We start from the raw sequence: 25433 nt of genomic DNA, 5'->3' as shown, positions 1-25433 counted from the left end.
CTAATTTACTCTAACATGAACTACAGATTATTTAGATTGCATTTAAGTCTCTAATGTGCTTCAGCACAGGAGACAAACACTTCCTGAAATGCTGCAACCAAAGAAACAGTCCATTATTAAACAGTATAATAACCAGAAAACATTGCTTTTGCAGAAGAATAGTCAAAACTGTGGACTTTACTCCAATAGGTATGAGAACCCAAATAATCCATACCTTAAAAAGAAAATATATTCAGGTATAAATGAAAAATTTCTGGTATATACAACATGTATATGAAAACAGTATATTTTTGCTTCTCATGTGTTTTACTTGTTTCTTATAACGAATCCTTGTTACAAGAGGTTTTAATGTCTCTACTAAAACCAGTTCTAGATTTTATTATTCTAAGATATACTGAAAGCATATCTTTCACTCAGAAGCTGTGGATGTTCATCACTACATACATATTTTGGAGAAAATAAGCATTATTACATTTCAGAGACCCCATATTCTTGTTGAGCATCATAAAGAGCTATTCAAAAGTCATGGTCTAAGAAGTTCAAAATACTAAGATAAGAAAACAAGACAGGCAAAAATCAGCTTTCCTGTATCTGTAAGTGCAGATTTTCTGTATCACAGCTCAAATGAACCTAAATTATCACTTTGTAAATCCCCTAGGACATGGTAGGGCTTATGAGCTCCAAAACTCCATGCTCCATAAACACAGATAAGCTGTGTTCAGTGTAAGTTTTTTTCCCCACATACTATGAACCAACCAGTACACCCTCCCTGATCCAAGCTATCTATAAGCATAACCAGCTTGGATGTGTCAGGACTTCATTTTACCTGAGGTTAGCATTACCATTACCAGACATCAGCTTCATGAAGCACTGCCTGGTTGTCAGTGAACCTCCCTCTTCAGCATACCTTATTAGATTGGTCTCATTATCATAATAGCCAACAGACATTTATTACTGCATTCAAGCTAATAAAGCCACTGAAATAATGAACATTGAGGAAAACTATTTCTAAATTGCCTTTAATGGAATCTTAAAGAAGATAGTGAAGCTAAGCTGGTTTGAAATGGTTCCTGCTGACCTGTATAATCAAAGCATGGGGTTTTTAAACAAAGCAGTAAAGTGATATGGGCACTGCGTCTGCAAAAAGTGCCTTGCATAGCTAGACCACTCATTCCATGCTTAGTTCTGGATATTTATAAAAAACACCAAACACACAAAAAAACCAACCCCACCAAACACAGACACAAAAAAATATAAGTCCAGGCACTATGCAGTGGTCGTTTTCGAAAGTGGTGGGCTCAATATGAAGGTGATGCCTGCTACACAAGTTTTGAGATGATTGATGTGTCGTGGTATGCCAGCTATATCCAGTTCTCAATACCTCTGATGAAAGAAGTTTGATGTCAGAGCACTAAAATATCTGAGATAGGCAGCTGCCTGTGCTCATCTCAAAGAAAGCAATATTAAACTTGCTATGTGGAGTGACAGAGAACATGGTCTACAGTTGAATATAATCCCTGTTACGAAAAGGTGCAAGCTCATATATAAAAAACAGAACAATAAGAATACCAATTACATTCTTTCAAAATCTAGAATTAATACCACTATGGTAGACCACAAACTTAGAGCAACACGGTTATTCTGGTAATTATTGATTTTGTGACTGCCTCACATCATGGAATCTTTTCCATCAGTAGGGAGCTGTAGTTCTGCATTTTTTTATAGTCTGTTAAAGTTGTAGACAGAGTGCAAACATTCCTGATAATGTTGACAAAGTAGCTAAAACACTTGCAACTGCAAGACTAGCACACAGAGAGAGAACTGAATGGCTATATTCACTTATATCCGTTATAAGCCAGTAAGTGAATATAATTGCTGTCTGATGCCAGCAGCTGATATGACTCTACAAAAGCAAAGGAAAGCTATTTTACCTCAAATATGCACATTTCTAAAAGTATTCCACAATACCTAGCATATATTATGCTATACTGCCTAATATTTTTTCTTATGTTGAAATACCAATATCAGAGCATCTTTATAAAGTAATAGGCACGAAAAAAATAGTTCATACTTGGACCAAGAATTCAACAGAAGTTTAAATCTTATTCAGAGGAAAAACAACTAAAATTTTAGTGTAGAAACATACTCAGTTATGTGATGAGGCTCAGTTAGACCCTATACACAGAATGCTCAGAATTATGTTAGTGATCAGCTTCTAAATTGTTTTATATTGCTCAGACCACTCGTTTCTAACTAAATCCAAGTAGCGCTGACAGCCTGTGTTTGATTTAGAATATGGAGTTAGATGCATATGTTCCAGTGAAGTTATTGAGCTACATTTAGAGAAGTTTAGCCCCATTTTCAGTAAACAAGCAGTTGAAAAACTTTTACGGCTTCTCTTTACTAAGGCAAAACACAGAAGGCTGCAGATACATAAAGACCTATTCAGCACTGCCCAGAAAAATCAAACACAGAATGTATGGAAATGCTTTCTTCTCTACAGAATATTCAAGCTTCACTTTGACACTCTGTAAATATATTCTGTAAGTAGATGTTTATAGATCCAGTTTCTATTTCAGATTGCATAACATTAGAATAAAATATTTGCTACACAGCAGGCAAACTTTAAGGGACAATAAAAGTTGTTTAAATCTAAAAAACGTGAAGAGCTTAGATTTGACCTCATTTGCATAAGAATTTCTACTCTATGCTTAGCAGAAGTGCTAGAATGATAGCGATATATAAAAAGCAGCTACTTTTCTCAGTACTTTAAGTAAACCCTCTGAAATGCTAAGACTCCTTACAAAAACAATTTTGAGAACAGCTTTGGAAGAATGGCAAAGGATCTGAACAATATTTTGATTGCATCAGAAAAGTATGAAAAACATACAAGATGGCAGGAACATCTTTTATTTTAAGTAAATCCATTCAATCATTGACTGATTGTCAATAGAATAAACAGGGAAATCCAGACAAAACCCAGGCAAAGTCTTATTACTATACATACAGTTTATCGGATTCCTCAAAGGGGTCAATTTTGAAGTAAGCACAGCTGCCTCTTCAGTTAATGTTTGTTTAGTACAGCCCATTAATAACTGTTGTTGTAGCATAACCATTTGTACTTATCTCCTGATTAAATTACCTGTTAAGATATCTGAGCATAAGACAAGTGAATCAACCTCAATCATACATTATTTATATTTTCTCTTAACAATGGCCTGACCTGCCAAGAATTTGAGTAATCATATTATACAGAATCTTGTGCAAAATGAGTAGCACCTAATTATCAGCTTTTTCATGAGTGCCATCTAACACTTTCTTACATATAGGTAGTTCCAATTTTTAGCTACAAGATTAATATATTAATAATAGTATGCTGTCTGAATGTGCCAGAAGGTTCCAATATATTTTAATTTTTTAATGAATTTTTATTTGCACAGGGGAGTAAGACTAAGATGTCCAAGTACACCAGAGACTGGGAAAGCGAGCTTAAATTATGTTTTCTAAGCAACATTTGGAAACAAAAGCAGTCCAAAATCAATTGTCTACTTGAGTTAATATGAAAGTAGATAATAATCCTTCTTACTTCAGTAATCAGTTATCTCCATGTAAAACATTACAAAAAAAACCAAAAACAAACAGAACTATTTACAAACACTTAGAGCTGCTACATTTAGAACAAGTTTTGACCATGACGTCCTTCTAATAAACATAAAAAGTATCAGACAGCCAGCTCTATGCAATTAGTGGGCAAACTAAGGCTCTGCAGACAAATATCAGACTGAAAAAAAGACAAGTATGATATGATAATCAAGTATGCTGATAATTTAATTCCACTAGCTTTAGCTACACTACATTTCTAGAGTTCTTTCAACTGCCTGAATAAAAGTCAATCTTAATGTTTCTGATCAGGATGACATACCTACAACTTGACCACTATTGATACAGATTTAAAATAAATATTACATCTTTTGAAAATTAAAATAAAGAAAAAAATGCAGAGCTACTTTTTAGAATTGTTTCTGTTTTCAATGGAAATTAAGTTCTTTAAAGCAAGATACAAAATAGCAGAAATAACTGATATCCTGTTTCCTTTGAATGTTTGACTTCCCTTCTTTCTTCTCTCCCTTCCACTGTAGCAAGCTGCAGACAACACTCAAAGGAAGATAAGCAAGTTGGAAAGAGTGATACATGGACATGTTTCAGGATTTACCCTATTTGAATCAAGGAAATGGAGGTGAGATTGTGGCTGCAAAAATTTGCTCAAGATATGCTTGACAAAGAGATGTCTGAGGTAGCCTAACAAACAAACCGCGAGGTGGGATGTGAAAGGAAGAGGAGATGTGGAATAGATACTGATTTAGAAACAAGAAAATGCAGTGGCCTTCAGTCTTCCCTAAAGCGTTGAGAAAACAGAATGCTGACATTATTTTTCATGATCATTTCTTCTAGTAAGGTGATGAGGCTTAGGGGCACAGTAGACTTGTGCCTTTTGCTGCGATAACTTATTGACCTTTTCTCATCAATGCATATAAATATCTAAAGGGAGGGTGTCAAGAGGATGGAATCAGACTTCAGTTGTGCCCAGTGACAGAATGAGAAGGAATGGGCACAAACTGCGTATGAGACAGCAGACAGCACTTCTTTACTGAGAGGGTGACAGAGCACTGAACATGTTCTTTACAAAACCAAGTAACTTTTCTTGTTGCATCTGCCAGCCACTTCACAACACAAGTGCTCTATGAACATAAATAGCACCAGTACACTGATTCCTAGCATAACAGCATCATCATTTCTCTACAGAAAACTAACCTCAGAGTGAAGAAACCCAGCAAGACTAAAGTTTGTCACTTGCTTTAAGCCACTTGAAAATAAATGCTTCACACTGAAAATGAAAAAGTGATTAGATTGGAGAATCAAGTCTCTCCAGCTTCCACACTACTTTGTATAAACTTTTTTTTTTTTTTTTTTTTAACATTTTACAGACTACATTACCACACATATTCCTCCTTTTTCATAAGCATACTCCCACATGACACCATTGAATCCTATTTTATTACTTAAATTACATTTCTTCTTCATGAACACATCTTCAGCAGGATGAAGGTAACAGTCACAAAACTAGACAAAACTAGTCTGGAAAGGTTCATCTCCCCCGGCTGGCTCTCTAGTCAGCTCTCAGGAGAAGCAACCTGATGACACTACTACTTCCAGCTCAACCTCCATGTTATACATCCTCCATGCACTTTTCTCCATGTCAGTGCTAACGTTTACTCCAGAAACACCCCGCCACCCACCAAACAAACCCAATACATACACCCCCAACAACAGCAACAAGAAAGTTTCTTCTGATTCAGCTGCCTGGGGATCATAGAAATACAAAGACATTGTTGGTGGGAACAGAGACCACTGAAAGGAAAACCTTTTGGCAGCAACTATAACCTCAAATCACATTCTTGGAACCCACGCTAAGTCAACTATGAAAACAATGCCCTGGAAATCAGGCTTGATTTGTTCTGTAGTTCATCTAGTCTAGTTTTCCAAATATGCAAGCTAAATAAAATGAGAACTTAAGATAAATCATAGTTTAAGATGTTTATATTTGTAGGATAACTTGAAAAACTTTCATTTCTTTGGTCTGCAGCAAAATAAAGAGTAATGAATCACAAAACAAACAGTACCAGAAGCTCTGGGTTTTAGCAAGATTTATGAATGGTATCTTAAAAAATATTTTTTGCAGCAATTATGAAAAACATGCCAACTTTCTTTTAGCTAAGTGCGTTTAGCTAATTGCTGCAACAGCAATTCATTCATGTTTTCCAAAAGCCACACCATTACAAAACATTAGTACTCAGACACAAAAACTACCCGTAATAACAAGTTGCTTTAGGTGCCACTGAAAACACCAAAGGAAGAAACAGTTGGGTTCAGGAACTGGCACCATGATAAGAAGAAATACTTTTTCTTGTGAAAATCTTAGATAGAACAGGCAACAAATAAACAAGAGAAATCAAAAGTTGTCAACTCCAAGAGTTACTAGGTAGAGTTAACAGCACTGATATGAAATTCATGGTAGATTATTGCAGTAGTTAAAAGTTATTGGACCTTCCCCTAAAATATCAGCTTGAAGTTCCTCTAGAATCTCTCCAACAACAGCATGTTTCAAAATTATGGTATGTTATATACATAAATGTTTTCCTTGACAAAGTGTGCAGTTTTCTTCCCATGTTTTTATTATATTTTCTGAAGATAACTCTGAAGGCCTGTTATTGCTGGAACCTCATAAGCAACTTACTGCCAGAAACCATCAAGTTATCCACTCCTGTCTCCAGCCCTAGTTAACGATCTAGGCTCACAGATGAATTAGAGTTCCAGGGTCACTAGATTTTATAGTAGAGTCATGTACATTGTAATGAATTCATGAAAACATGGCATGCAATGATAGGATTTTTTTTCCCTTCTATGTATCATTTGGCATTACACAGGAAGGCAGTTAATTTGAAGAAAGTGCACACAAAAAGTAACTAAAAAGAAAAAAGCTGGTAGAGGGCCAAAATAATTTTCAAACGGTGTAGTAGTGTTTTAAAAAAATACAGTTATTTCTTTAACAGAAAGCTCCCATCATCTGTAGAACTATGACAGCTGTAATTTAACAGCATTGCAATTACAGATTAATGGATAATGAGACCCCATTCTCTTCTCTGGCTCTTTGATACTCCCTACAGCCCGTGCCCTTTATATCCTGACCTCTCTTCTCCCATCCTGCTACTGACTTGGTCCAAATAATTTGAAGATTTATTTTGAAGTGACACCTCGCAAAACTTAACACACAGCAACTCTGCTGTTTCTTGATAAAAAGCCATACTAAGATGAATTTCTGCTTTCAAGGCCTACTTACACATATGAGTACTCCAGTTCCTGAAGTTACGTTTGCTTTGTAGAACATAGTTTTGTTTTAAACCAAACTGTACTTAGTCAGCTACAGCTTTTGTTTCACGTTACTACAGTGGCATATAAGGTCTGTTCACATATATGCGTAATTCAACAGAAGCTAAACTGTTATGCATAACTAACAATTATTACATTAGAAACTTGTCACAATTAAGCTCACCTCTTTATCCATACTCTCTAAATCCTCTTTACATAGCGTGTACAGGGGCATCGTCTCAGACATACTTGGCTGGCGTTTCCGCTTAGATGGACCAGGCTGCTCTTCATTTCCACTTGCTGGTAGGTCATCTTCTTCAAAAATCTGCTGCTGGTGTGGCTGAACAACTCTGAAAAATTTCAGGGGTCCCACATAAGAAAGATTTACTTGATTTATAGCTTTCCTAGAAATAAAATCCTACACGCATTTTGTGACTACTGACTATTGGTGACTTTACTTAACAAGCTTCAGGGTTCTTCAACAGAAGTCTTCCAATGACACTGCTTTTATTTTCACTCTTACAGCTTAAGGTCTTATTCTGCCATTGACAAGGTACTCTCCTGTCTTATTGTTATTTAAGCATCAAACCATTCACGAAGCTAAGAGCTTCATTAGCTGGAGAGGTGTTTCCCATAAAATACTTCAAAGTTTGTCCATTTGACACATTTATCATTTATAAAACAATCCCTATATTCTAATAAGGTTTTCTTGATCTATGTTATGCTTGTACTCTTCAGTCTTAAAGTATATCTTTCTAATTCTCAACCTCTCAAACATGAGGTTTGCAAGTAGAAAGCTCTTATATGCAGCCTCGATCTTCAAATGTTTCCTAGATGTCTAGATGAGATACAAAGCAGACCATATTTCTTTTTGGCTAGTGTATTTAGACATGGTTGCATTTTCTTTTAATTTGAGTTTTATCATCTTATTAGTTACTGTACTTAAACCATACATTTAAGTATAAAAAAATCTCAAGATATTCATCAGAATAGATAAAATAATCATAACTTCATGTGAATTGCTATATAATTGTAATATAAAAGCTTGACAATATCTGTAACAACAGAAGACTTCCACCTCTCTTAGGTAATAATGGTGGGGGCAAAAGTTACCTAACTAATAAAGACTTGCAGAAGCTAAAACTGCTATGCAGTACATTTAACTAAAAATATTGGTATTATCATCGCACTAGTATTTTCAAACACATTACAGCAGCTCAGCACCATCCAGGATCCTATTCAAAGATCTCAAGGTCATAAAAAGCTTATGGGTCATTAATTCTTTATGTTAGCTGCAAGACCTTGTACGTGGAGAATGATTAGCACAAGCAAGTATAAGAGTAGGTGCGTATCCGAAATCAGAAACTGTTTCAAGTTGTAGCAGCCAGGTGAGACACCATTATGAAGGTGTTTCTGACAGTGGTCTGACAGTGGCAGCAATTCAGAAAGGAGAAGGCATAGTGTCTGCTGGCAAGTCTCAGTGGAGCATGACTGCTTCTTACTGAGCTTGCATTGCCAAGCAGCAGCTTTAGAGCACAAGTACAAGCCCCATCCAAAAAACACCACAACCATGTACTAAAGATTCAATAAGACTGTAAATCCAGTCACATGTAATTTTCTACAGCATCATTTCTTCTGTCATGAACTTAACAGCTTCTTGATGAGGCTAAGTATCCTAAGTATCAAGACTTCTTTCAGATCAGTATTTCAGTCCCAGAATGCATGAAATCTGAAAGCCAGCTGAAGCTGTTAATAGAGTTCATTTTGAGGACTCTTATTTCCTAAATAGGAGTCTGATTCCTGTCAGATCCCATGGACAGATACTTGAGATGTGAATTAATTTTTAAAGTTACGGGTGGAGGTAAGAAACTCAAGTCATTTGCTGTATTGCCAAGAATTGCACTGCATGTTACAGAAGGTTCAGATCAGCTCAACACTACTTAGCAGCACAGCAGAAATCAGATGCCTCATATTCTGTCAATTTTATATACTAGAATTTTTTAGGAAACAAAAAAAAAGAAAAGACTTAGATGTTGTGGAAATGAACTATCCAAACCCGTTCTATTCTTAAGGGATTTTAATCACAGCTTAACAGTTCCCTTCCCCCCCCCAAAAAAAGATAGTAATATTTCTGTTTTACAAGACTACACGCTTTTCCCTTGGTATTAAACTCCTCTTGGGCAATACTTTTCATTAGAGAGGAAGAAATACAATACCCCACTGTATTTTCCAAAAGGGTCTTTGATAATATGATTTCCATGTCTTTTTAACAGGTACTCTAGCCAAGAGAAGAAAGGTGGTGATGCTATTTACATTCTTAGTAAAATAGCAAATGACAAAACAAAAAGGTATAAGCATCTTACACAACTGTATAAAAAAGCTTGACTATGCCAAGTATTATACACCTTAATTATATGTAGCAGGCAGGCAGCCAAGCAGATTTTCTTACACTAGAAGAAAAATCTAGTCTATTTTTAAGAAACATATACTGATGACAGAAAGAGCTTCTCTTTTTGCAGTTTCTGCATCATTGTATTCTTATGTATATACTTCGAGTACTTTAGAGAACATTACCCTCACCTCAAATGTTGGCAAGGCAGGAATTATTTTCCATCATTATTAAATGAAAACTATTTTGGACAGTTTAATAAAGGAGCTACTGCATTCCAGAGAGTTGACATAGCTATGAAGCTCTTTATTCTGAAGTAATAATATGCCAAAACATTACAAGTCTCAGGTTAGTCTTGGAAGACTTCACCATTGGTTAAAAATATTAAATCAAGAATACAGGGTGAGGTCATGCTTATCAGATTATTTTACACTCAAATATTAACTGTAAATAACTAGTAACAGCTTCTCAAGGCTTCTGACAGATTTTTTCCAGTATTTTCCAACAGCTACAAGGTAAGAAACACTAGGTAAGAAAGCACTCCAAAAAGCAATATAAAACAGACTTCTTTGAGATTTGTGACAAACTTTTTTTATTATTAAAGACATTTTTCAGGCTTTACATTTTCATCTGTTATATAGACTAAAATTTAAGGACATACAAATGCAGGAATTTACATTTATTTCTTATCAGATGAGATTCAAGAGTACTTTTTCAGAAGTGACACAATATTCAACCCAGTATAGGTTGGTTGATACTTATTAAGTCTTACAGGCACAATTACAAAAATATGTTAGCCCTCTGCATGCTGGCTGGGTTCAACATTTGTGGAAGTAACAAACATTTTAATACTTCCTTTGACAGCGCACCAGGGCCAAAAGCTACAATATTATCATAAGTGTTTTTAAAAAGTTCCATTCATCATTTGAATTTTATACTTTTTGTATTTTTGCTGTAAAAACTGATAAGAAAATATGTAATACTGAGTATGTAAATTAGACAAGAAATTTCAGAATTGAAGTTTATATGAATCCCCCCAAAATTACTTCAGTATCTACTTGAGCCACCATTTCAAACCAAACATTTGGTGAATCTTCTCATTTTTTTTGATATCAGAATGATGATTTTAACTTCTCACATGTAAGCTATACCTATTTTTTTTAAGCCTTGCCTTACCTGTGAATGTATTATTAGTGTTCACTAGAATAACTTTGACAAGAATAAAGAAAAGATATTACAAGATGTCAACTGCATTTCTTCTCTAGGACAACACTAAATTATTTATCTCACAAGCTGTTACAGCTTCAGTATTTCCTATGTTTTTTGTAGAACACTTTCCATTATGGAAGTGCAAGTTGTTGAAATACATAAGCACCATCAAAGCTCTTTGCCTATTTTTTAAAGAGCTATCCTTACTGTTCTCACACAGGAAGAAAAGCATTGCTAGCTTTCAGGAACAACCAACAAGAGTTTCGATCCTTTCCAGTACAGCCACAAATTCTTTTCTATCCTTCTATTTAGATTGCAACAACTACGACAAAAAGCAGGTGTTCTCGAGTCTCACAGAACCAAGCACAATGTCAAGATCTATACCCATCACTGATGACACTGACTAAAAGAACCATATGAAGTTCACTGTAAATTGCTTGTAGATACTTAAACCAATCATGTCCTACTTCAGATTAGTTTCTTTTCAGAATTAAACTTAAAACAAGAATATTAAAATCCAAATAGAAAGTGAGAATTGAAAGATTTATGAAATTGTTTTCAGATAACTCATAGCACTTTTCAGTAAGTAGCCTTGCAACAGGTTATCTTCTAAGCATAAGGACGTCTATTCTTGAAGAATAGAGAATATTATTAAGTATCACTGCTAATATCACTGTATGCGGCTACTAACTCCTCAGTGGTTTTGTTGCACATCGGAGCAGCCTTGTTACCCATTGTCCAGAATTCAAGATCTGATAAGATTTTTAGAAATTAACAAAAAACATCATTGCAGGCTTTAACTACTCCTTCACAACAGTAGCAGCTGCAAGTGAAAACAATTTTATCTGTGCTTAAATTCAATAGCTTAATTACAAATACTCACATATTTCTGTAGGATGTGAACAAACTAGCACATTAAGTCTGTAAGGACACAAAATGCATTGCCCTTTACCAAGAAATCACTGCACTACAGTAGTATTTTCTGAAGTCAAATATTACAACAATTTTTAAATAGCCTCTGAAGCTTTTTTTTTTTTTTTTTTTAGAAATTAGCATTGATGTGTTCAAAAAGAAAGGTGATGATACCGTACTTCTGCTTCTGCTTTCACTCAGTTAAAACACAGTATAGCTGTTCATTCAGCCTTCTGTTACTTACAGCCTTGGAGTTTGGCCTGTATTGTACATGCTATACATTCAAAGTACTTAAAGTAGTATTTGGTGATTCTCTCCTCTCAGCTTTTATCAAGGTATTCCTTATAGTCATAATTGAAGACAGATGAACTGCGCTGAGGAACACAGACATGCCCTAATTCAGGGATCAGTGTTTACAAGTCAGTAAGTTTATCACTAGAACTAAATCACCAGGACATTATGAAAATACTGTGGTGTTTATTTCCTGTTTTTTTTCCTCCCCCCCGCCTTTTTTTTCCCCCCAGCATACATCTTCTTAACACTAATCTTCCTTACAGCTGCTTAGTTTTGTGGTAAAGTTACAGTAGTGACTAACTTGATCCACTTCCTTTAATTAAGCCATGTCAGCCTCAAGCACTGGCAGTCAAAAATGCTGAAATGAAATTAAATAAGGGTGTGGGAAGGAGATACAATCTCATTCCACCCCCACAATCTATCTGGGTCTTTGAAAAACTCGGTTAAGATGACAGCTGATCTTTAAGGTCCCTTCCAAACCAAACCATTATGTGATTCTGCAACTCTGTTTCTCTCGATTTCCATAAAATGATTAAATGAAAAACCTCTGCATTAAAGAATAAAGGTTTAGTCGTGGACACAACTACTCATCAAGTTGTTGATGGACAAATGTAGAACAAGCATCAAGAGCTATATGTTGAACTTAATCATTCAATGCTTTAAAAAGTAAACGATCATGCTGAAGCATCTTAGGTTGTGTGTATACAACTGTTGTGATAGTTGTTCTTGGCAGTATTTCTAGACCCCTCTTTCCACAAGATCTGACAAACAAAAAAAATAACAGCTTTTGCTTCTCTGGATACATCTTACATCTTGACTATTTAAAATGTTTCACTATGCCATGTTAAATGAATGGGAAAAAAACAGACTTTAAAGACAGTTAAAAAGAACTGAAAACAACGCCATCACAAACAAGAGACTTAAACTCCTGTGTTGACAGAAACAATGAAGCTGAAATAAGTAAAAATCTACAAAAACTTGAAAACTGAAAAAAACACAAGTAGGCCAAAATAATTTAGCAACAAGAAAGTGGAAATATAACAAGCTATGACAATATACAAGGTATTTTCAAGTGAAACACCTCAAAGGCAGGAGATAGGATAGAAAGTTTGCATTTATGATTACAATTTGTATTTTTGTAGCAGATTGATAAACTGTTTTATAGTAACTGTGTTACTCTGATTACATTGTACAAAAGAATTTTGATCAAGATTTACAAAACAAAGTGCTTGGCCTACAGCTGGATACTTTGGTACCACTGGATTCCACAAGACTTGCTAAGAACACTGAGTATTCCAGAAAATTGGGTGTCTTAGACAGGTACTTAGGAATGAATTTTAGATATTTTATGCATCCATTGCCTTTGTGGCTTAACCAAATCCACAAGTTTTGACAAAGTCCAGATGTTAGCCTCACACTTCAAAAAGCAGGCCTCCACCTGTTTGATTTAATGCTCTAAGGATTACTAACTAGTACCCAATAATATGGTCTTTTTAAATAATACTATTAGCCACACTCCTCTTCCATCACTACTTACATTCCTCAAAACAAAACAGGACTAATGCCACAACTGAAGGAATTATTAGTCAAGAGGAAAATTTTACAAACACAAGCCAAGTGCTATCAGATATATTTTAGACAAAACACAAATAAATCCAGTATACAAAAACTTGTTAATAATGAGGATGCCTCACTTTAGATTTGAGTTATTCTAATATTCTTTTTGAGCACACAAGTTACACACTACATTTCTTTTCTTTTATTTTTTATTTTAAGTTTCTACTCACACCTATGCAAAGCACAAAAAGCATCTGGAATTCTATGACCTCAATTTCACTGCAGCTTTCACTCATTCAGTTTCACTCATTTCCTTTTGCTAATTATTTAAACAGTCCACTCTTTTTAGAAAACAAAAAACTTAAGCAAAGATGACAATGATCAAAAGCGAAAATAATGACTTAAATTTACTATATCATCTGAAAATGCAGTTGACGTGACTCTTAGCTACGCTTTATGTACCTGAAGGACGAGTGTTCACCATGGACTGGTAAGGTGATGGGAGGAGCTGGAGACTGGATGTACACAGGCTGGCCAGGGGTCTGAGAGCCTTTCCTGATCAGCTTTCCTGTGTTAGGATCATAAAGTCGAACTTCAGGACCAGGTTGAGACTTGGGATGGATGGGTGTTGGGTGAAACAGAGCTGTCTGAAATGTGCTGTGCGTATCAGGAAACGTGGCAGGGCTATTTTCTCTGTTGGATGAAATTCAGAAAAAAAAATGCTTTAGAAGTTGAAATGGACTATCTAAGCAGAACATCAGAAGTGGGTATTTATTTATTTTGGAGAAAAAAAAAATGCTTTGGAAGATTTCTGAGGAAACATTCCCTTTCTCCCCCCATTAAAGTTTCACTGAGATTAAAACAAAAATGCAAAGACAGACAAAGTCATACTTACATTCTTAAAAAAAATGAAAATAGTATATGTACCTTAGAAATGTTTTAAAAATAACTGAAATTGCCTCCTGGTAGGAACAACTACACAACCAGAATAGCACAATAACGTGCATATATATCACAAAGAGAAGAGCATGCTATTGTATCATATCTTAATATTTACTCTTCAGCTTGGCCCTGAGACAAAATAAACACATACATTAATTTGCCAGTCATCCAAACTCATTTGTTAAAATACCAAATCACATTTGATCACCCTGTTGCATTTTAGAACAATTTTAGAAGCATTAGTAAAAACATTTCCGGAGACTACAACAACTATTATGGCAAACTATCCAATTATGATTATGTGCCACAAGAAGCAATTTGAAGCATTAAAGAAAAAAAAGTAATCAGATGAAGTAGTATGCTATACACTATGAAACCAATACTATAGAAAAAAATTACATTACATAGTAACAAATATTAGCAGTGCCACACAGGACCTTTTAACATAGACTTTCATGTACAACATCTCTGAAGTCGTCTGGATGTAGAATCAATATTTAAGGTCAACCAATTGCAAGTTTAAGAATAGGAGAAAGATGAAGTAAACTCATTTATACTCAAATATTTTCTCAGAGTATATCCTTCACTTAGTTTACAGCTCTTGGTCAGTAATTACTATTTCAGACAGCTTCATCCGAAAAAGTTGCACAATTTGGGTTAATGAAGTACTTGCTTCAAGATAGATGTCTAACTCATTAAAGATTTAGGGAAAGAGTAGGATATTAAAGTATATTTTATTTGAAACAAAAGTGGAAAAAATTATTATCATGTTTCAATAAAATAGAAGACTAAATTTAGATAGGTAGGAAGTCCTACATTCACCTAGACATCAAGAACAATCCTTGCACGTTCCTGTCCACTGCCAGGCACCAAGTCTTGTAGTAGAATCAGGCCTCTGTGACAAGTTACACATCACATATCAACATTCCAAAGTCTTATTTAAAGAAAAAAAGACTGACAGCATTTTTTTTTTTTTAAAGTGTTCTAGTCAAGCCACAAGTGAGCTATGTCTCTTTACTTAGTTTTAGGGATCCTGGGTTTCCACCTAATCTCCTGTTTGATAAGTGACCTTACTTTTGATGTTTCTACTTCTACTGTTTTTTGGCATTTGACATTACACAGGCATGTTTTGCCCTCAGAAAGCAAATCTCTAGCCTGTTCAGTCATTTGATCATACTAGTACTGTTTTAATACAGAAAATACGCTATGCCCCTTCCTGCTTAGACCTGGAAGGGAAGGTCCTCTGATAGGCTTGCAGGGTGCTATTAATTAATGCAAGTCTATCTGAATTGATCAAGCACAGAGGCTGGCTCTATGGTATGCTGTTGGAAGTTACTTTAGTCATGGCACTTTCCTAAAGAAGACTGCCCTTAACAGCCTTTTGACTTCCCATGTTAATACAGTTTTTGGCTATTCCTTCCTCCTACTTGCTGACACCCTAATGCACTGATTATTTATAACACCTTCTCCTTCAACATATTTTGTCATCCCCAAAACTTATTCTCTCTCTCTCTCTCTCTCTCTTTTATACTCCCTTTCTTCAAGTTTTTCCTTCTACCTTTACACTTTCCACCCAGCACTAGATTCTTCTGTTCTAGCTTTCTGTTCCTCCATTCCTCCTGAACAAGCCTTAGAAAAAAATATGCAACACTTCAATGTGTCATGTTGTGGGAGTGTATCATATATTTTTTTTATTTATTTATTTTTTAATTTGCTGGTATTATTACTCCTGCATCTTGGTGGCATTCTCTTCATTAGCATGTAGATGAACTAACAAAGTCAACTGCTCCAACTGAAGATGGCTAAAAAAAACAACTGCTGAAGAAACGAGCAGTACCACAGGATTCTTCTAATTCTGTTAATTGCTGAACTGTTTATCAGTCCTTTAACAGTCTTCAGTTTAAGCATAGAAATAAACAAAAAACAGTTTTCATTGGACATTATACTGAGCTTATCAGAATCTAGTTTTATAGCTGCATTAACAGGTTCAAGTAACTGTATGAATAATCTATTTTCATGGTCTCTACTTCCCCAGGCTTCCATTTACCTGTGTGTTTTGATGTAATCATCCTTCAAGGGAAAAAGCTGCTCCTCAACCTTGTCCCAGCGCTCCAGGCAGCTCCACAGCCAGTCGGGGTTTACAACATGGAGGTCTTTGCAGTCCTGAGCTTGTCGTACTTTTTCTGTGCCTATTACGAAGTCAAACAGAACAGTGTTCCCAGATACATACACAAGACAGTTTTAAGCACACACTGTTTTAAGAAAAAGCATTTTTGTCACTAAACTTAAAATACAAAAAAAACCACCAAAACAATTCCAACTGATTAAAGTAAGACTATATAACACATGATATTGTCCTATTCAAGCTAGACAAGGAACTGACATCATAGAAGTATTCCACTAAAATTAATCTGTATGGAAACCTCTACATGTCTACTTTAAATAAATAACACACAAATTTTGTATTTCATCTCCTTCATTTATATTTGTCAGAGTCTAAGCACCAATGACTCTTCAATGCTGTTATAGCCTAGGACTGATTTGCCATACTATCTTTCTAATGCACAGTCTGTATACTGGAGTACACTATCAGATGACAGCCAGCCACTCACTCAACCTCTGTTTGACAGATGCACCTTCAAAAGTAGACAAATGAATTATTTAGTGCCAAATGGGAACAATAAATGTAAAGTTAAACACAGCAGGCTACTACACAGTCCATATGAAGCCATCAGCAACACAGCATATAAGTAACAAACTCCACCCTTTAGAAGTAGAATGTCATCTTATTTAAAATACACAGCAATTCCTTCATTTGTACATATTATCTTAGTGCACGGGCATCTATAAATACATTATTGCACTACTTTTAGTTCCTATTTCTAAAACAACTACAACAAAAAAACACAGCCCCTTCCCCACTGTAAACTAATTGAAGCCTGACAATTCTGCATCTTGACAAAATAAAACTTCACACATATGATGTTCTTTGAGCAAGACTTGGTGGAACACTAAGTTTAACTGGAGAGAAGAAACAGTACTGCAGTGCTGAATATCCTTGCCTTCTCTTCTCCCTCTCATTGGTGCAACTTGACCATTCAGAAGCACGCTTACTAAGAAGAAACAATTAGACTAGTAAAAAGGATTTTGATCCATCCAAACAACAGTACTTCCAACACAGGTAGGAATATCTGAATCATCCAGCTAAAAATCACTGGAGATTTTTTTTTTTTTCCTTTTTCTGGACTTCCCTCCTTACCTCCCCCCCCAATTCTCCTGTAATCACCTTTCTTTACTTAAAATTCCAGTCTAAAATTGTTTCAAAAAGTTAAGGCATACATGCCCTGCCATATGAAACAGCTAAGTATGAGTACAACTAGAAACACACAATATTGGCAGAAGATTATTTTGAAGCAAGGGTTTGACCAACTCTACTACTGAACTTGCAAACAGAAGGTAGAAAAAAAAAAACAAAACAGAAGCCTCCTACTAACTTTGACAATTTGTTACTTTAAAAGTATCTAAAATCAACAATGTAAAAATAAACTTCTACAGATGTTCTTCAGGAGACAGTTTTATTATAACAGTTTATTTTCTCTTACCTGAAGTATGAAAACACTTAAGCAACAAAGATAAATGAGACTTAGGCTGTACATTTATGAAGACTAATAAGTGTTATACGGCCTACTTGGATATGTTCTCATTACCAAATAGCCTAGCCCAAGAGGGAAATCTGCAGAGCAAAACAGGTGCTGAAGGACTGATGTCCGCCTCATAATGATTTCAGGGTGTTTTGTCTTAAATTAACCCTGGCTGGTCCTGTGGACTGAACGCTGGCAAGTGCTCTCTGGCTGCACCTTCCAATTCACTTTGATCCAAAAGGAATCGAGCGTGCATGCTCGGGACTGCTTGACAATGAGCCAAAACACACTAAAGGGAGAGACCAGATCTGCTCTCACAACCCTCCTGCTTCCAATACCATGAAGGCAATGTAAATTTGTTACAGCTTGTAACCAGATTACTGAACATCACTTGGAAAACTTGACTGCTAGAAGTTTCTCTTCAGACTTACTTAAAAAAAAATATATATATAAACCTTCCTGATTCATGATCAAATCAGAGTGTTAATTTGCAACGACACTGACTTAAGACATGCCAGACAGACATCAGGGTTTTGCCCTATGAGGATTAACTGACCACAAAACACTGATAGATACACTGTTAGGAGAGCAGGTCTAGAGTTACAGACTGAACACTGCACTGTGCTGTGCCAGTGAGAGGAAAAGCTCTTCACTGGTTAGTGCCCACATTTAGAGTAGTGCAGTGATTTTAGTTTTATATTATTGGCACAGCATTTGAAAGATTCTTCAGGAAAAAAAAAATCTGCAGATACATTACTGCTATGTTGGGTGAGTTCTTGCACCAGTTCATAAGACAGGCTAACAAGACTTCAGGAACACTAGCAGCTGGCAGCTTCCTATTCTCTCTCAGCATCTCAGAGCTAGACTCTGGCATAAGCATTAAATACAGAAATAAGGGTGAAGAAGGGGAGCTGTAGTTCATAGGGCAATGGCATTTTAAGCAACCTGATATTTAATGAAATTGACATATGCTAAGTCACCAAGAGTAAGGCAGTGATGCCCATGTAGCTTTCAAAGTATGGGAAAAGACACAGAATGAAATACTTTGAAAAATAATAGAAAAATTGATGGTCTTGACTGAAAACTTTACCCTTCTATCCAAATAGAAAAATTTTTGAATGACCTGAACAACTTTATCTTTACTCTCCAAGAGCAAAAATTTAGTAAAAACAAACACACACACACAAAAACACAACCAACTACAGTATCTTTCATTAGTTTGGGAAGGAATCTAACAAGGTTTATGAAATATTGTTGTAACTGTTCGGTCAAGTGTGTATATGGCTAAAATAAATCATCATTCAGTGTGGTTTGCTGTTGCTTAAAGCAAAGTACAGATGTTCCAAAAAATGAAATGTCATATAGGTAGAGTGGGAAGGAATACATGGTAGCCTTTTCTCAGTCACTCATTATTTGAACAGCTTTCTTAAATCTAAGTATTCCAGGGAAATAGTATTTCCCCCCTATACAATGAAAATTAAAATTTTACTTTTCTCTAAGAACAAAGATTTCTTTATTTTAGAATTCAATGCATCTTTATCTGCAGAAAAACTAAGTGTCTGTCTGCATAGAAACAGACAAGTTTCTATGCACACCAACACACTAAAAGAAATTTAAATTTATTGCTATAGGCTGCAAGGATGCTGCAAACACAATCCCAAATGGTACTATTTAACTGTCCATTCCATACACCAAGCTATGATGTGTTCACTTGGTGGGGGGGGACCTTCTCCCCCATCCCTCCAAGTCTGAGGGGATGCTCTCTTTTCACATTAGCAAAGGAAACGAAAGGAAGTCAAATTTTCTTTGAAATCCAAAAGCTAGCACTATTCACCCCCACAGCTGCTGCACATGAGGAACACGTCCTTTTGCCACAGCGCAACTAATGAACAGTAATCTTGTAAGTTAACTTACTTGGTCTGAGTCCTAAGTCTGCCATTCTTAGTGGTGCCATCCAAAAGCACCCTGCTGACAGCTAAGCACCAGACTGATGGGGTAGGGTTGGCCCCACAACTGTTCTGGTTTCAGTACCTCAGAAATTTATTTGTGAATAAAACCCAAAACTTCCACCCTTTCACAAGCAACTTGGCATCAAGCAGTGCTTCATGTGTTTACCATGGGAGCCAGAAATTTAACATCCATGTGGCTTACATGCAGTGACAGACTTGCAGAATTTACCTTCTAACACCACAAGAATAGCTATGAAAGTCACATTGACGGTTGAATTATCACAAATCCAGCTGTGACAGGACAATTTATATCCTTAAAATCTCTGATTGAACATCAGAGTTTCTGTCATAAAATTAGAATGATACAGCAAAATTATTCCAATCTAACCAAACATCTCAGAGGTCTTCAGTTGAAACAAACAAACCACTCCCTTGCAAAACCAAAACCACATGCAATCCATGAAAATCTTACAAGGAAAATGAATCAAAGAACATAGCTTTTTCACTCTAAATATTCCTATTTCACTGCCATTGTTACAGAAATAATTACAGAGTGCCAATGAAAGTTGACAACAGTCTCTCTCATTAGGCAGAAAAAGCTGCCAAGTTACTTATTTTGTATTTTCTTACAGAAGACACAGATCAGCTTCTAAATACTGACAATAAAGTTTTTTCACCCCCACAACTCAAGAATAGCAGTATTCTGATGATTTTTAGTTTTAATTTAAATTTGCAATATTTGAATGGATTTTCCAGTGTTAAGTTTCAGGTGCAAGACCAATGTTACGTTAATATCCCAAACAAGAGCCTCGGTCTTGATAAAACAGTTGGAAAAATATGAGCAATGCCACAACTCATTTATTATTCAAAACAGCACTGAAAATAGTTTTCCACAAATTAATGAACTAGATTCAAATACTGTAAAACATGAATATAATCAAAATCTAAAGTTAAAACAAATTTTATACTAAGATCTATATCAGTGGACAATTCACTACAAATGTTCAAGGCAGTGAGGAATTTGCTAAAAATTAGAAGCCAGGATGTGTTCGTACATACACATGGTGCTCCCCAACCCTAACCTGTCCAGCCAGCATGGGTTCATGAAAGGCAAGTGCTGCCTGACCAACCTCATCTTCTATGACTGGGTGACCCTCCTGGTGGATGAGGGAAAGGCTGTTGATGTAGCCTACCTAGATGTCAGCAAAGTCTTTGACACGGTCTCCCACAGTATTCTCCTGGAGAAGCTGGCAGCCCATGGCTTGGACAGGTACACTCTTTGCTGGGTTAAAAACTGGCTGGATGGCCGGGCCCAGAGAGTGGTGGTGAATGGAATGAAATCCAGCTGGCGACCGGTCACCGGTGGTGTTTCCCAAGCATCAGTGTTGGTGCCCATCCTCTTTAATATCTTTGATGATTTGGATGAGGGAATTGTGTGCACCCTCAGCAAGTTTGCAGATGATACCAAGCTGTGGGGAAGTGTCGATCTGCTGGAGGGTAGGAAGGCCCTGCAGAGGGGCCTGGACAGGTTGGGTCTATGGGCAGAGGCCAATGGGATGAGGTTCAACATGGCTAAGTGCTGGGTCCTGCACTTCGGCCACAACAACCCCATGCAGTGCTACAGGCTTGGGGGAGAGTGGCTGGAAAGCTGTGCAGAGAAGAGGGATTTGGGGGTGCTGAATGATGCTTGCCTGAACATGAGCTGGCAGTTTGCCCAGGTGGCCAAGAAGGGCAACAGCATCCTGGCTTGTATCAGGAATAGCGTATCCAGCAGGACCAGGGAGGTGATCGTCCCCCTGTACTCTGCTCTAGTGAGGCCACACCTCGAGTACTGTGTTCAGCTTTGGGCCCCTCACTACAAGAAGGTCATCGAGGCCCTGGAAGGTGTCCAGAGAAAGACTACGGAGCTGGTAAAGGGTCTAGAACACAAGTCCTGTGAGGAGCAGCTGAGGGAAATGGGGTTGTTTAGTCTGGAGAAGAGTAGGCTCAGGGGAACAGAGCATTTTGCTCTCTACAACTACCTGAAAGGAAGGTGTGGGCAGCTGGGAATCAACCTCTTCTTACAGATAACCAGTGATAGGAGTAGAGGGAATGGCCTCAAGTTGTGCCAGATAAAGTTCAGGTTGGAAACTAGGAGAAATTTATTCTCAGAAAGAGCAGTCAGGCATTGGAACAGGTTGCTGAGGGAGGTGGTGGAATCACCGTCCCTGGGGATGTTCAAGGAAAGGTTGGATGTGGTGCTTTGGGACATGGCTTAGAGGGTGACATTGGTAGTAGGGGGATGGTTGGACCAGATCATCTTGAGGGTGTTTTCCTACCCTAATGATTCTATGATACAGAGAGTGACAGGATATCATCAGATCCCTGACTCAAGATAAATTGTATTCCATACAAAACAAAACCAAATCATTACAGGAGATATCTGAGAAACTAAAAAAGAAATTACCTCTATAACTCTATAGCAAGACCACTAATATTTGTGACAGATAGAAGTTTGTTGCTTTATACAATGTACATAACAGTCAAGATCCTGATATCAACAATTCTTAACCAAGAATAGAAATGCTACAGAGATAATTTAGACGGTCTGCCCTTCAACAATTAATAGTCATACTTTGTCAAAAAGCAGCAAAAAAAAAAAGCTTTTTAAGAATTTTTAAGCCAACTTAAGATCTATTCTTTAATTTAAAATTTAATCACTTGCATTAAAGTCTGTAGCTTACACAAAAAAAGAGCACACAGCATGAATGGATTCTCACAGGAAAAAAGCTGATGGAAAACCTTAGTCTCATTTACTTACCTGTCCTTGCTGCAATGAGATGTGTTGCTTTGTCAGGATCATCAGCACTTAGTACTAGATTCTTCACAATTTTAGCTCCAAGTGCTGTAGCATGGTAGTGTTCCCGTGTTTTCTCAATAGGGAAGTTTGTTGGGTATAGTCCACTAAATATTATGGTCACATCTGCCAAAACTTTACTTTTCAGCTCTGGTACTATTTTTCTGATGTCTGGAATTTCCTCAATCTCTTTTTTCAGGTATTTATCATACTTGGTATAATAATCAGTGTGAACCCGCACAAGGATCTCTTCGAGGTATATTAAGTGATCATCATCATCAGTATCATCCTCCTCCTCCTCTTCCTCCATACTCTGGTCTAAAGACTCACCCATTGTAATTCCAGACTGTTCACTATTCTGAGACTCTGTTTCTGCTTCTTTCTTGTCTGCACACCCATTTCCTAAATCACAAATGCTTTCCTGTTCACTTTCTTCTTGTGCTTCAAGATCAGTGTTGTCATGAATATTTTCACTAGGTAGAGATTGTGTGTCCCCAGAGTGGTTCACCTGACCATCCTTTTTCTCACTTGCATCAGGGCAACTTCCTTGCTGTACATTTTCATCCTGCAGAGGTTGTTTGGACTTCTTCCAACTTCTCTTTTCCTCATTCTCACTATCTGATACAGAAACGGGTGACTTTCTGGTATCCAATCCACCATCACTTTCACTGTCACTAGAGAGTTCAAAGTCTAAATCACTTGTTGTCTTCTCTTGGGTTTGCTGTTTTTCTAACACTGTCCTATCAACTTCTTCAGAAAAATTCGGAGATTCCTTCGTACTTGACAAATTGTTACTGACCTCACAGTCTGTTTTGTGATCAGTGCTATCATTTAAGGAGTCCCGGGCATTCACTTTATCACAAGAACTCAAATCTAACACAGATGTTTCACTGCTTACAGAAGTATTTCCATTTGCAGTGCAAGTGTCCTTTGTAGCTTTCTTGAGACCATTGCTTTGTTCTTCTATACACGTAACATTCTTCACTTCTTCAGCATCTTTTGCTGATGTCACTGTTGAATCCTGTGCCTCTGGTTTAGTAGAGTGGTTTACTAAGACAAAAAGAGGACATACATATTTTCTCAGTTTTTTTTTTTTTTTTTAAATCTTGACTAAGCTTTTATTTAAAATTTCCTTCTGCCTTAAACATACAGTTGACACGCAAAGTTAAGACTTCGCTATGCTCAGTAACGACAACTGACAACTACTCAAAGCTCTTAAGGTATTTCATGTACCAATTATTACTAGAACCAGCAAGCCTAATAAACTTCACCTTTGCAAGGTAGCTGTTTAAGCAGATTATTATTATTATTAACCACAGAGGTCATAAATCATTTTTCAACCTTGCAAACATTGAAGACACATTCTTGTAGCATGACTTTGGACTACATTTCACGGGAAATCAAACTACTGCAGAGGGGATAAAAACGAACAACAAAAAACAGGGCAGAATTCACTTGAGATAGCCCTGGTCTAGAACCTCAACTACAAGAACTCCATGGCTTTCATAATTTCCTGTTTTCATAACCGAAATAACTGCACTTTTAGAGCTGAAAAGATGTAATATTTTAGCTAGACAAAGATACTGCTCAAAGTTCATTTGAGGTTCTGATGGAATGCAAGTAAGGTATAATGAACTCAAAACAGAACAGTAGTTTTACGATGTCTTCATCAGATGTCTGAAGACAGAGATAATTAAAGAAGCAGCAGACATCCAAACAGTTGCACTCATATATTCATCAGGAATGTTGGATGAAGTCATCCCACTTTGTCCCTCTTTTCTGTGTGTGTCCTTTAAATAATGATACCCATCAAGGACAGAAGTTCCACGCCTTGATTCAGCTGCATTACATTATTTCCATACTGGATATTTCTAGTTCAAAGATGAAAAATGGTATAATATTAAATTAAACAAAAACACAAAAACTTGGCTAAACTGGACAAAAAGCAATTATTTCTTAGACATCACCTTTCAAATACATTGTACCCCTGAACAAATGCTAATTCAACTTTATCCATAATACTATTGCCAACATCCAAAATAGTACTGCCAAAACTCCACTTTAGCTGCAATGCCCCACCAAAAGGAAAGCTATTTAAACTTCCCTTGCCTCAGCTTAACGGGGTTAAGCTGAGGCAGGGGAAGTTTAGGCTTGACATCAGGAGGGGGTTCTTCACAGAGAGAGTGGTTGCACACTGGAACAGGCTCCCCAGGGAAGTGGTCACTGCACCGAGCCTGACTGAATTTAAGAAGAGATTGGACTGTGCACTTAGTCACGTGGTCTGAACTTTTGGGTAGACCTGTGCGGTGTCAAGAGTTGGACTTGATGATCCTTAAGGGTCCCTTCCAACTCAGGATATTCTATGATTCTATGATTCTATTAACAATAGTCCAGTTCTACTGAGCTGTTTGCATATGTGCTGCATGAGTACTCAGTCTGTCAACGACAATAAGCCTACAGTTATTCACCTGAGTGAAACAGTGACACTATGAAGACCACCACAATGACTTACACTAATCATGTTTGAAAAGTGGAAAAAAAAATAAAATTTACGAATTGTTTAATTACTTTTCTTCTTCACTTGAATTTCTCTTGATCCAGGAGGTGCATTAATATCTCCTATCCCCTGAAAGTATACGTATTTCTTCACGGTTATCAAATTGGGTGCAAACTTCCAAACGTCCTCTCTGTCATCAATGATACAAACCATGGAATCCCCACATGGGAAGAGATCTCTAAGAGACAAAATAGTTGATAAAATGAATACAGTTTAGAAA

The 25433-nt window shown here is 36.6% G+C and overlaps 1 protein-coding gene across 1 annotated transcript in view; it reads right to left on the bottom strand.

The window, feature by feature from the left end:
- Positions 1-25433, bottom strand: part of CTDP1 (CTD phosphatase subunit 1) — an 87395-nt gene that overhangs the window by 34063 nt on the left and 27899 nt on the right. The window contains exons 7-11 of the mRNA XM_027451192.3: positions 25225-25391; positions 22621-23706; positions 16278-16419; positions 13751-13981; positions 7112-7277 (exon numbers count right to left, since the gene is read on the bottom strand). Coding sequence (XP_027306993.2) covers positions 7112-7277; positions 13751-13981; positions 16278-16419; positions 22621-23706; positions 25225-25391 — 1792 coding nt within the window. The remainder of the gene's footprint in view (positions 1-7111; positions 7278-13750; positions 13982-16277; positions 16420-22620; positions 23707-25224; positions 25392-25433) is intronic.

The sequence above is a fragment of the Anas platyrhynchos genome, chromosome 2, assembly GCF_047663525.1.
Source record: "Anas platyrhynchos isolate ZD024472 breed Pekin duck chromosome 2, IASCAAS_PekinDuck_T2T, whole genome shotgun sequence".
Taxonomy (NCBI): Eukaryota; Metazoa; Chordata; class Aves; order Anseriformes; family Anatidae; genus Anas; species Anas platyrhynchos.
Note: the sequence above shows the minus strand (reverse complement) of the source record. Positions and strands in the feature narration are given on the sequence as shown.